The 13,151-nt window shown below is 29.6% G+C and overlaps 1 protein-coding gene across 6 annotated transcripts in view; it reads left to right on the top strand.

The window, feature by feature from the left end:
• The window catches only part of LOC132734064 (microtubule-associated serine/threonine-protein kinase 2-like), a 108,381-nt gene that overhangs the window by 79,561 nt on the left and 15,669 nt on the right, over positions 1–13,151 (top strand). For 5 of the 6 annotated variants that reach the window (XM_060720763.1, XM_060720765.1, XM_060720766.1 and 2 more), the window contains 8 exons: positions 1,987–2,062; positions 4,346–4,427; positions 6,142–6,314; positions 6,876–6,896; positions 11,059–11,134; positions 11,994–12,203; positions 12,508–12,600; positions 13,016–13,139. In XM_060720763.1, the coding sequence (XP_060576746.1) occupies positions 1,987–2,062; positions 4,346–4,427; positions 6,142–6,314; positions 6,876–6,896; positions 11,059–11,134; positions 11,994–12,203; positions 12,508–12,600; positions 13,016–13,139 (855 nt within the window). The remainder of the gene's footprint in view (positions 1–1,986; positions 2,063–4,345; positions 4,428–6,141; positions 6,315–6,875; positions 6,897–11,058; positions 11,135–11,993; positions 12,204–12,507; positions 12,601–13,015; positions 13,140–13,151) is intronic. The other variant, XM_060720764.1, reaches the window with a different exon arrangement.

Consider the following 13,151-nt stretch of genomic DNA (forward strand, 5'->3'; position numbering starts at 1 on the left):
CCGAGAGACTCATTTCAAGATGTTGTTATATATGAAATATTGTGACAATAAAATCTGGTTTTATAGCCACAAAGTATAATCCTTCAATTAGCAGCAAACAAAAGTGTTTAAACAATACTTGTACATGAAATTATGATTATATAGAGAGGTTATCAAACAAAGTTTATAGGAGAAATAATAAAGAATCTTTTTAGGGCTGAATTATTAAAAGAAAGTCCCCTGCAGGCTAGTTTAGTTAATACGACATGTTTATAAGAAAGGCTTTATACTTGCCTTTAGATGTTCAATTATTGCATTTTCTTATCTAATATAAAATGACGTTTAGGAAATTTGGAATTTCGTTATATTTTTAGTGATAAAAAGTACAGAAATTAATATAATCCAAATATGCAATAAATATTCTTTATGACTGAAAAATGCATTATTGTTATTTTGAATTTAAGAATGTATGAAATGAATTTGTTTGCAGTACTTAATTCAATTTTGGATCATTACTGAAGTGTCACAAGATATATAAAGTTAATTTTTATTCTATTACTTCATGGTGCTCGAGTAAAAAGTTAATGAATCATTATAGTCAGTTTTTAAACAATTTTAATCATGTATGCTTGTCAAATATCAATGAAAATTCAAAGTCGGTGATTAAATTACAGAAATTTACTGTTATGAAATAAATGGTGACTCTTAAAAATTTCAAATAAAAAAAAAAAAAAAAAAAAAAAAAAAAAAAAAAAAAAAAAAAAAAAAAAAAAAAAAAAAAAAAAAAAAAAAAAAAAAAAAAAAAAAAAAAAAAAAAAAAAAAAAAAAAAAAAAAAAAAAAAAAAAAAAAAAAAAAAACAAAATTTTACTGTTGAAGCTTCATGGTGCACTGCAGTTCATAAAAGAGTGGTTAGACATTGCACTTATTATCAGTATATTTACCAAGTTGTAAAAATTTGTTTGTATCCTGGGATAAGATTGGAAAAATTTGTTTGTCAATTTCCGGAGTATTTCTTATTTCACAGAATAAACTTCTTACGTGATTGAAATAATATGTGATCTTTTAAAAGCTTTAAAATAATTGTGAACGTTTTAAGACAGAATTATTATCCATTCTGTCAGCCATAGCATTCACTGTAAAAACCTTATAATAATAGCGCTACTTAAGTTATATATCGATTAGACAATATCTTAGTTGTAGATATTTAATATGTAATTATTGTTCTGAGCTGTGATTTTGTCCCCATTAAGTCTGACCTAGATTTGTGATATTTAAGTGTTATCTTAATGTAAGATTTTAAGAGAAGCCTGAAAATTCTGACAACAAAAGAGAAAGTAATGTGTGACAGAATGATTTACAATGTGTGAGTTATACCTTGAGGCTCCAATTCCACTGTGAAAACTTATTTGATATACTTGTAAAAAGATTTTTCTCCAGGCAATATTAATGTTTTAAACAAATCTGTGTAGAATTGCGAGAAGCAGAAACATACATGTGAACTCTCCCACTTTGAGCGGGAGACTCCCACTTTCTTCAGCCATATTTTCGAAGATTTTTCTTAAAATAAGGGGTATTTTCACAAATTAAAGAAATCTCCCTATTTTTGAAGTCAGAATTTTCTTCTTTATTTATTGCAAATTCTAAAATCTCCCTCTTTTTGAAGAAAAATCTCCCACTTGATCATCAAAAAAAGTTCACATGTATGCAGAAAGTATTACTTGAAGGAATACACAATAACTGTCAGGCTACTGGAAATAATATATATCCTCTTATTTTACATGCAATTCCATTGTTCTCACACACATGTTTATTAGCCATGTTTGACATAAATAATTTGCAGTCTGTCACTCTAAAGTTTGTGAAGTTGGTAAGAGTTTTTATAGTTTGTTGTTTTTGACTTAAGTTCAAACTTTTCTCTTTAACAAAGGTCATGAATCAACTTCTGATAGAAGCAGTAAGACAAGTTAGTCACCATGTTATGTAATGTATTATTTTTGTATTTTCAGGAAGTAGTCCTCATGATAGTCCCAGAAACTTGTCACCCAGTACTCATGGAAACTTTGCCTTCCAGAATGTACGCAGGTAAGTCCTCTTACATGTTATACATTACCAGGTACTTTTATACCCCTACTTACAGGAGTGAGTGGGGGCATTCTTATAGATGTGCCGTTGTTCGTCAGTCACCCTTTCCTGCTGTCACATTCTGCTCATAGACTGACAAAACAGAATCATTTCCTCTATCAAACAATAAAAGAGGAATGAAAATAAAGTTAGTATGGCACATTTTTGTCATACTCCAAAAAAATGTCAAAATTGCTCATCTGAGAAGACATGTCAAGAAAAAACTTTCTTTCCTAAAATTTCCATTAAATTCCATCTGTAATACTGTCTTAGTTTGACCTTTCTATTAAGTTGGCAATTTTCTCCCATTATCAGTATGAGAATTTTTATAGGCCATGAAATTTTGTGATTAAATTTCAAAAAAGAAGAGAAATCACAAATGTCATTACAGAAGTTGATGAGGATATTACATTAGGTAGCTACCATTTGTAGGGGTTTGTAATCACTGTTACAAGGTTTCCTTTATTACACAAATGGAAATATAACTTTGAGGTTTCTGTTATTGAAGTAAATGGATACTGACATTTAAGCCAGTACAATTTGAATCAGCAAATTATTCTTAAAAAAGATTTGGAAAATCTCAGAATCTCAGAATAAAGATATGATTATAGAAAAAAACTGACCTTTGTAATGTAGCAACTGAGAGTTCTATTTTTAAAAGAACAAGATAGAACAGACATATATGTAAAGAGATGTCCTGTCATCTTTTCCTAACACTTGCTTTTATAGATGGGTCATACTTAATGGTAATAATATTCACAGATTATGGACAGTGTTCTGTTTGTAATTGATATGTTCATTAGAGGATCACAAGTTTCAATACCTGTGTGGAAAAGTAATTTCTATGAAATATTTAGTTTAAAGAAATAAATCATATTAATCCAGTTGACCAAATCTCAAGCTGACCATTAGTCTTTCTGCAAGCGGATCCTATCATATTAAAAAAAAAAAAAATACTGATGACATACTTTAGAAGTCCATAAATACTAAAACAAACAAGTTCTTATGTCATGACGTATATCTGACATTTAATTTTACTAAGATATCACCCTTTATCACATTTAATATTTAAACAGTACATTTCCTTGAATATTTCTGGAACCAATTGAAAATTTACAATAAGATTTATTGGTGTTATTAGTATTTTACTTAATTTTTTCTGTAACTCTTTCCCTTATAATAATTGATAAAATTGTGCCTCTTTTTTACTAAGAAAATATAGGAAACTGTTTATTCTCTTGAATTAATATCTTGGAATTACTTTTGAACTTTAAGACAGAATCTATACAATTTTAACCAAGTCTTGCAAATCACACAGCAAGGTGCATGTATATGTATGTTCATTTTTAGCTCGACTTTTCTATGCTATTTCACATCATTACCCCCATCTGTACGCAAGAGAAGGTAACTCTGTCAAGGATTTGTTTTAAAAAATTAAGGCCTTTTTATCGACTTAGAATCTTGGTTAAGTTTTTTAGTACCAGTCCACTTTTTGACTGAACTGTTTGAGATATTAATTTGAAAGTTGGAATACTTGTTTACAATCATGATTCCCAAACATGTCCAGGAGAAGGTAATTCTGTCAAAGATTTTATTTGAATTATGGCCCTTAACTGTCAATGTTTTGTATTATAGGCAAGCACTAAAAAACTTAAAAAATCTAAAAAAATTCATTCCTATCCACTTGTTCACTTTACCATAAATTATGTCATATAAACATTGCTGTAATATTCAAGGGTATCAAACAACTAGTTCACTTTAAAAATACAGAGATTCTTGTATTGCCTTTTACTGCAAAAACTTTTTTTATTGGCAAGCAATAAAAAAGTCGAGCGCGCTGTCTTACGGACAGCTCTTTTAGAAAAACTGATAGATTTAATTCTATTATAAGTGAATATTTCATTTGTATTATTACACCGACTTTATACACCTACTTTAGGAGCCATGATCTTTTGATAAACAAACATTGTACATGCTGTTGATTTCAGCTAACTTATTGATAATATTTGAATTTTAGTGCCATGTTGTGTGACATTTTATGCCATTTATGGTACTGGACGTTTATTTCTTGGCAATATTTTTACTTGTTCTTTTTATTCTGGACCATGTAAGAATCATGTTTTATAAATGACAGCATTTATTGCCTCCCTATTGAAATGATAAACAATGTGGCAGCAAAACATCCTATATTACTGTAAAAGATGGTCTTTTACACAGGTTTACATGTATAATTAAACATTTCAGGGGTGATGGTAGAAGATGGTCACTGGCATCATTACCTTCCTCGGGTTATGGTACAAACACACCTGGTGGATCTAGTCTCTCAGTATGTACTACAAAAGCAATATTTTACAGAAAATTTTAAAGTGCACTTTCTTTCCTTTAGGCATATTGAATAATTTATTTCTTAAGAAAATTGTTATGGTAATATATACATTAAAATGTTACTGAAAGTCAGCATAATTTACTACTTTCTATTACTATAAACACTATGTTCTTTTAAAAAAACAAACTATTTATGGATAGATAGGAAATATTGCATTAGTTTGCTATTTTAATGGGTTGCATTTGCATTAGTTTGCTATTTTAATGGGTTGCATTTGCATTAGTTTGCTATTTTAATGGGTTGCATGACTAAAATTGGTTGTGTAATGTTGTATTCCCATAAGCCTACACAAGGGCTATGAAAACAACTTTGAGGCGCTTGTGGCCGGGACTTTGGATTCTTTCTTGTGGGGAAGCTATCCAGCTAGTTTATGCAATGTGTTCTACTCAGGTGTACATTCATGTCTGAAAAAAATGCACGGAAGGGCACCTGAGATCTTCCTCCACCAATAAAGCTGGAATTATGGCGTATACTTTGTTGTTGCAACATAAAACCAAACCAACATAAAAAGGAAGATACGTACAATCCAACAGGATAAGGCACTTTTGTAACTTTTATTTTATACCTTAGGTAAATGAAATAAAAACTGAAAGTGATATCTTTCTTTTTGAATTAGCATATAAACAGAGTGTAAAAACCCATTTGTGATGTAACAAGTCCAGCAAAACATGTGGCATATAGAAAAATTGATTCTGATATATATATTTTGAAAATGTATTGTAAGAAAACCTATAATGACAGAAGAACTATGTTTCTAACTTTGATTAGTCGATTTTCTCAATGTGTCAAAGTAAAAATGAAAGTCCCTATTTTTCCCCTATACATTCTTTATCAAATCAAGTAAAATTTTTATGTCTTTTTTTTTCAATGTGTCAAAGTTTTTACATGGTCCATAACGAGTAATTTGAGAAGTAAGTCGAGATCCATCAATAGATTTCACACCTACTATCTTGAGATGTTTTCATACTTTTTCTGGCTGTGAAAATGATTGCCAATCAACTTGTATGACAACTGCCTTCGTATGCATTCCTATATGTGAGAAAATGCTCTAATTGTTATCATTCCAATTGCTGTAGTTGTATTTGAATATAAACAATACAAATTTTTTTTATATTTGTTTGAGATTTTCCGAGAAGTGAATATCATATGGTATATATATATTCTATATGCTGGTTTAATAATCACCTTTTCCTTTGTTATGTCTTTTGGAACTTGCTTTTCAACATCAACAGCTCAAAATTTGTCATTAAAGTGAGACCAATTTAGGTCGAATTAAGTCAAATTCCTGATGTGTCAAAGATTTTACCCAAGTCCCTTCGACTTTGACTTACCGAAGTTCTACTGTATATGATAAAGAACACTCATGAAAATATGACCATGAATAACATTCTCTGCTTGAAATTTTTATTCCTCTAACTCACAAGAACTCAATCATTAAAGTGTAGTTGAAACTGAAGCTCCAGTAAAAAGCCAGCCCAGCCTGCATACCTGACCAGGATATATACTTAGGGATTGTTATTTTGATATCCCCAAATTTGATAATTTACTGTTCCACAGAATGATGAAAGGTGGTCAAGTCAATATTTAAGAAATTGACCTGGTTAAGGGTTTAAACTATAATGTATTAAAACCTTGTGTGTTGATATTATTTCAGTCACAATATTCATCACAAGAACGTCTTCATCAACTACCCAGCCAGCCTACCCAGGAAGATATCGGAAAACTGTACAAACATTTTGCCACTAATGATGGTCATTCTAGTCTAGAAGATGATGGTCGCCAGTCTCCTCTCTCACCTTTTATGAGACCAAGATCTCGTAGTCTCAGGTTAGCTTAATGGAATTCTTATGTCAATGATTTTATTTTATTATATTGATATACTCAAGTTCCTCTCTTTTAAAGTTATTTTATAGTTTTTCCAGAAATTCTTACCTTCATTTTATATGTCTGTCTTTATCTGTACAGTTTTTGTATAATTTTCCTATTCAGATTGAATTCGCAAGTTTTAATTTTATAGAAAAAAAATATATTTGTGTTTTGTCTAATGAAAAGAAAAAATAATAGTTTTAGAAAATTGAAATGCATATAAATGTGGTTATAACTTTGACTGATGTCATTTTTCCTTGTATCAAAAATTCAAAATATTTAAATGATTAGCAGATTTTATAATTTTAGTATTTTGATGATTTTTGTGCATGTTATGAGCGTGAATTACCCATTTTATAACATCCACATTTTCACAATTTCAAACTTACCATGCTTGTATTTGAAAATTGAGAGAGAAAAAGAGTCACTAAACATTTTGATAAGATATTAAATCTTATATGTTGTAAACTTTATTGCCCTGTACTTGATTTTTTTTACATTTTACACTCTGTGTTTTCACAGTCTGTCTTGGCTGGCTTTACAGTAAGCTCAAATTTTCACCTTCAACTTTTTCTTACTGTTTAGCATGTGCTAAAATATGGACTGGCATGCAATTGAAGCAACCATTCCATGCTTTAGAATATACAAAATGTTTTTATATGTTGTATTCTTATTTAGCTGTATGTTGTTTAACCAGAAGACATCAATACTTGCTTCGTTATAACTTATAAACTAATATTTGTATTATGCACAGAATTCTTTTGATTTATTTGATGTTAATTTTAATTGAAATGCCAAAAATTACATGCATTTGACAGTTCATTTATATCATACATTAATGAAATATTTTCATGTAATAATAGCTTGTCCCTTATTTACGTCATACACTTCAGTTTTTCTGTGATAAGTTAAATATGGTACCAAATTATAGCTTGTCCTTCTAATGTTAAATGTGATACCAGATGATAGTTTGTCCCTTTGTAAACCCTGCACTTCATTTTACCTCTATTTTTAACATCTTCACAACTTTGTTGTCCTTAAGTTGAATCAGATTTGTTTGTAAAATGTTGTATTAATCAATTTTTCTTTGTAAACCAAAATTTGTTAATCCCTTTAAAAAAAATGTCTGTCATGTGTGTATTCTAGTCTAACACCTGGTGGACATCCTTTGTAAATTACATGCTGTAAAACTTGGAATAAACTTCAAGAGTCTAAGCAATCATTTTCAATCAAATTTGCAAGTTCTATATATCAAGTTGTTTTTGTGTATTTCTTTGAGATAAAAGTTGACATGGTTTTTTTCAGCCAATTTTCTCTGAATCATAAATCTCATTTCTTTCTTTTTTGTTACATGCATATTATGCTAACTTCAGTTACAATATTGTTTAATTCTGTATCTTGTATAATAAATTGCCTGTGCCAGCAGTATAGAGCCAGGCGACCTTGACCGTGTACATAATGTGCAGTCTGGCCAGTCTCTATAAGTGTGCTTCTGAATCATGCTATTTTGATATTGAAATCCCTTGAAAGACAGTAGTCAGTTCATAGTCAAAGCAGACTAAATCCTTTATCACATAAACATGCTCAATGTTAAATTAATAACAACATAATTCTACTATAAGCAACATTTATTTACTTATTTAAAAGGAATCTTGACAGGCTTTGTTGTGATTATTTCTGCTGAAAAAGCAGTTGTTTATATGAATGATGAAATATGTATTTTTTCAATTGTTGCTGTAGCATGGAGGAACAAATATTTTATGATACCCTGGATGAAATTATTTTACAGACCTGTCTTCACAATATTTGTCTCCTGATTTCCCAGTTTGACTTTAACAATAAAATAAGTCTGAGAAATTGTGAACTGTTGCCATGGTATTGATAGGTTTTAGAGAAATGGTACTCATCTTATATGCTTTGAATACCTCCAACTTAATCTATTATTCCATCTGTATTTATAAAAAATGATTAGTAATTTCTATGAGATTAAACCATTGTAGTTTTTCAATACAAGTCAGTAATGATAATATAAAACAGATTAATTCACATTTTTCTACAATGTAGTTATTATATAGTGGAGAAAACTTATGTTAGGGCAAATTAACACATATTGTAGTTTTGAATGAGGTAGAGGAAATTGCAAACCTACAGCAGGATAAATCTTGATTTGATCCATATTTAATCTAGTTTTTCTATGACCATTATTTAAAAAAGAAATAAAAAATGAAAGAAAACCAGCAATATATTGCTTACAGTTAATGTCAATGGTCAATAGTACCTGATGTAGAAGTTCACAAATATAATACCAGTAGTGACTTTAAATATAATGTGAAGAACAAGTTTATGACAAAATACCATATTCTGCTAGAATATAAATCATCTATATTGATATATTGACATTCTGTTTAGCATGTATATATTTACATATTGCCTTTTCTGTTCTATTCTGAAACAGTTAATTATATATTTAGTTATGAATGAATCCTGCAACAACGATAACAGTGCATTATTGGCCCCTTACATATTTGCACAGTTTTATTATATCCAAACAGATGCACAATTTTTGCATAAGAAAAAATTGTTTAACCCTAAAACTGCTGAATTTGTGTAATAAATTTAAAGTTTGAAAGGTTTCAATATGAAAATACAAAAAAGAAATGAGCAGCTTGGCTCTATACTGGTGACAAAGGTTGATTACTTTCAGTTCCAGCAGTTTAAGGGTTGACATTATAATCTATTTAGTTCTATATAGGTCTTAATAATGTTTCTTTTGTAAGTAAATTTCTTAATTAATTCATTAAATTCTTACCTGTCAGTTATATTATCTGTTAGATTTTGAAATATAAAAGCACTTAAATTGTTAATCTTCAAATCAAATTTTCAGATCATTTCATAGTGGTGCAATTGTAACATATATTAATATATTAAAAGTAAAAGTATATATTATTTAAAGTTCTGACAAAGTTCTGATGAGCTTTTAAATTATCATTTTAAAACATATTTTACATGCATAATTTTATTTTGAAAAAAAAACCCTCTAAAATAGGAAGATTGTTTGAGTCTCTTGGAGAATTTGGGATATTAATTGCACATGCTGGAATAAGTGTAAGGTTGAAGGTGTTTCTGCTTCTAAATGTTTGGAGGTTGTCGATTAACCAAACAAACTTTATACATGTTAGGAAGATATTACACTTGTTAGGGTATACATACTTAAGTTTGATCTTTTTAACAAGAATCTGAATTTTAAATAGAGGTCTATGTTTAGGTTTTTAATTACTTAGAAAAAGATATTTTTTTCTTAAGAAAAACTTAACATTTGCTATTGTAAAGCTTGAAATATTATTGAATTGAAAGCCTAGTGTTAAGATGCAATATATTGGAAGTAAATTACATTTTTGCAAAGTGAAGAATGATTCCTATTTTAACATAATGACAATAATTTGATGTAAAATTATTATGTATACATTTAATTCATGGTTAAATGAATATTGTATGAACAATTTTAAACCTTTTTTCCTTGACCACTCCTGTTTTACCAAACTTTAACATTCAGAGTGATATACGAGGGTTGTCCCAAAAGTCCGTGACAAATTTTATAGCCGGTTCATTTTTAACGCCAATAGAAAATAATTCACACATATAACCGTTAAGTTTATTATTTAACATTACAACAAATCATTTACAAAAAATTTACCCTAGTTACTTAGAAATTTTCAGTATTAACGACATTGGTATGAGTTGCCGGCGCACGTCAAATAATTTACATTTTGTTATGAATAGGCTGAAATTAATTCCGTATATTTCAAATATCTGATGATGTGTCTGCACAATGTCACGTTGACTTCCTCTGCTGCTATGTTTAAATCATCTCTGAAAATTTTAGTTAAATATCTTAAAAAACAAAAAAGATACGAATAAATGAAAATATCTCATATAAAATCGGAAAGTTAAAATGGCGACGTTCGAAGAATTTGCGGCGCAGTGAACATGTCACTCAGGTTTCATGACTATTTGGAGATGACACATGTAACGATTTTCAACAAATATACCATATATAACAGTTTAGCAACATATTCTGAGCATTTGTGTACAAAAGGCATAACCTGAACCAGAGTTTTGCGCTACAAAAAGCGAAAATAAGGAAAACACGGATAAGAAGACCGACCTTCGTCGCCTATTTCCTACAGCTAAAAACAGGAGTAACGAGACCGGAAGTTCGCGTATAGCAAAAATTAATGTATGCCATCCAAACATTCAACAGACATTAAGAACCACATGATTTAAGTCAGAAATTGACGATTTATGGGTACCATTATTGCGTTGAAAGCCATCGAGAGTATTTGAGAAAGGCGCCTCATATAGATAGATTTAATGCCGTCTTTGACGTTGGACGTGCGCCGCGATTCAGTTAGTTGCCATGGTGTTTATGGCATATTTTTGTTGTTTGTTGATATTTATCTATGAAAATTTGTGAAAATGTTTAAATTATATGGGTTTATAACATATTAAAATATCAAATTCGTACCTGTTTTATTTAGCTTTTAAACAATCTTGTCACAGAATATTGGGACAACCCTCGTAATAATGAACATTGTTTTATTTTATACAAGTTTGCACAGTGTGTGATATTTATGTGACATGTTATATGTTAGAAATTGAAAATATGAAGATAGAACTAACGTTTTGTTTTGTATATTTCTAACAGTAGTCCAGGCCGGTCCCCGGGTGGTGATTCAGAGATTATACTCATGAACAGTGTATACAAGGACAGATTTCCTAAGGTGGGTACCAGCTTATAATATCTTTTTAAAGAAAATAATGGTTTGCTATTACTCCTATGTATGTATTTTACTCCTACATATGTATTTAAATGTTCTATACAACAAAAATTATCAGTCATATAGTGATGTGTCAAAAGATTTATATGTTTCTTTTGTTTGTTAATTTTGTTTGTTTTTATGTGTTTGTTTCATAAACTGTAAACATGCAAGTATTTAAGGATGACCTTTGAGACAGGGATTACCTTCTACTGAAGAAAGTGCCTTTCTGTGTTAAAATTATCAACTTTACAATCTCTATATATACAACATTTAGACAATTCTTATAGATTTAATTGTTTCCAGCTAGCTTATTCCTTTTTGAAAGGAAATATTCCAAGCTACAGGATATTTTAACTAACATATATAGAAGAAAAAAATATTTTTGTCTAGACATTACATCAATATAAGGTTTTAGTTAGATTTAAATGTTAGATAGAATGACTGCTTTCTATTCATAGAAGCATGCGCCCAGTGTTTGGTATAAGATCAAAAATCATTGTTCTAGGAAATAGTTTATCAATATCTGCCATTTAACTTGATAAATCTTTCAAATTCTAGCAGTGTTATTGTCAGGTCATTGCTGCATGTGTGAAGTCTGGCCAGTCTGCAGATCAGTACAATATAAGATATGCTTACATGAAACAAATATTACAATAATAATTATAAGACACTCACACATTTTAAGCTAGAAAATACCATTTTGTAACTTTTTTTTGGCAGAAAAGGTACCTATGGGTTTTCCACAAACCCATCAAAATATGATATTACACCAAAACTGTAAGTTATATTGATATATAGTCATGTTTTATATATTATTTAGGCAACGGCCCAGATGGAAGAGCGGCTTCAGCAGTTTCTGGAACATTGTCGACTGATACATAATGAGAGTGATATAGATGCAATCTCCAGCTTTCTTTTACATCAAGTTATGGAGCTGGCTAAAGATTGTCTTGAAAAGTCCCAATATAAGCTAATCACCAGTGCTTACTTCTATGAACTCTCAGACAGTCTGGAAAAACTGCTCAAAGATGTAAGAAGTATTCTTCATATTGTGATTCTTAATTGATATCATATTTTGTTTATCACTATCAATCTATAAAGCAGAGTCCACATAGAAAATATTACATATTGTGAAAGTGTGGTACATGACTAAATCTTAACAGTTTCGGCATATATTCACAAATTTAATAATGGGGGCCTGAAATTACACTCAAAGAAGGCACTATAAGTCTTCTTTACATCAGCAATAGATGGAAGATTCCCTTTTGACAATAATAATAAGTAGAAGTGTAAATTATACTCAATTTAAAAAAAAATGTTTTTTTATGTAACAGGCTCAGGAGAGGTCAGCAGAAACATTTATGTATCCTTTAATTAAGAAAATGCTCCTGATAATCTCAAGACCATCTCGACTTCTAGAATGTCTGGTGAGTGGAAAATACTCTATAGTCTTACATCATATTTTTTGTATACATTTGCCCAATAGCCATACTTATTAACATTTAAAATTTTTAAGTTGAAAATTTAGACTTAGCTTTTGAAAGAATAAATATTCAATAAGCAAGATTTTGTATTGTAAAGTGATGATTTCTGCAGTTACCTAACCATTTGTTTTGATTAAGAAAGAAAGATCTAATTTACAGTTTTAAATCCAAATTTTATGCTTTAAATGTTGATAATTACAACACTTGATCAGAAAATGTGTAATTTTTAAGAATTTAGATATTATACTTTGATAAGTAAACAAGTTTTACAATTGTCAAAGTTTACTAAGGTATAATGAATGAATTAAATGACAGACTATACAGTAAAATTCTCATGGGTTATGATTTATGTATTTAGGAGTTTGATCCAGAGGAGTTTTATCAATTACTTGAGGCTGCTGAGGGAAAAGCCAAACAGGAAATTAAAGACATACCAAAATATATCATCAGTAAACTAGGTCTTAACAGAGATCCTTTAGAAGGTATGTAAAGGG

Source organism: Ruditapes philippinarum, unplaced genomic scaffold, assembly GCF_026571515.1.
Source record: "Ruditapes philippinarum isolate M1 unplaced genomic scaffold, ASM2657151v2 ctg1230_1_1_1_1, whole genome shotgun sequence".
Classification (NCBI taxonomy): domain Eukaryota; kingdom Metazoa; phylum Mollusca; class Bivalvia; order Venerida; family Veneridae; genus Ruditapes; species Ruditapes philippinarum.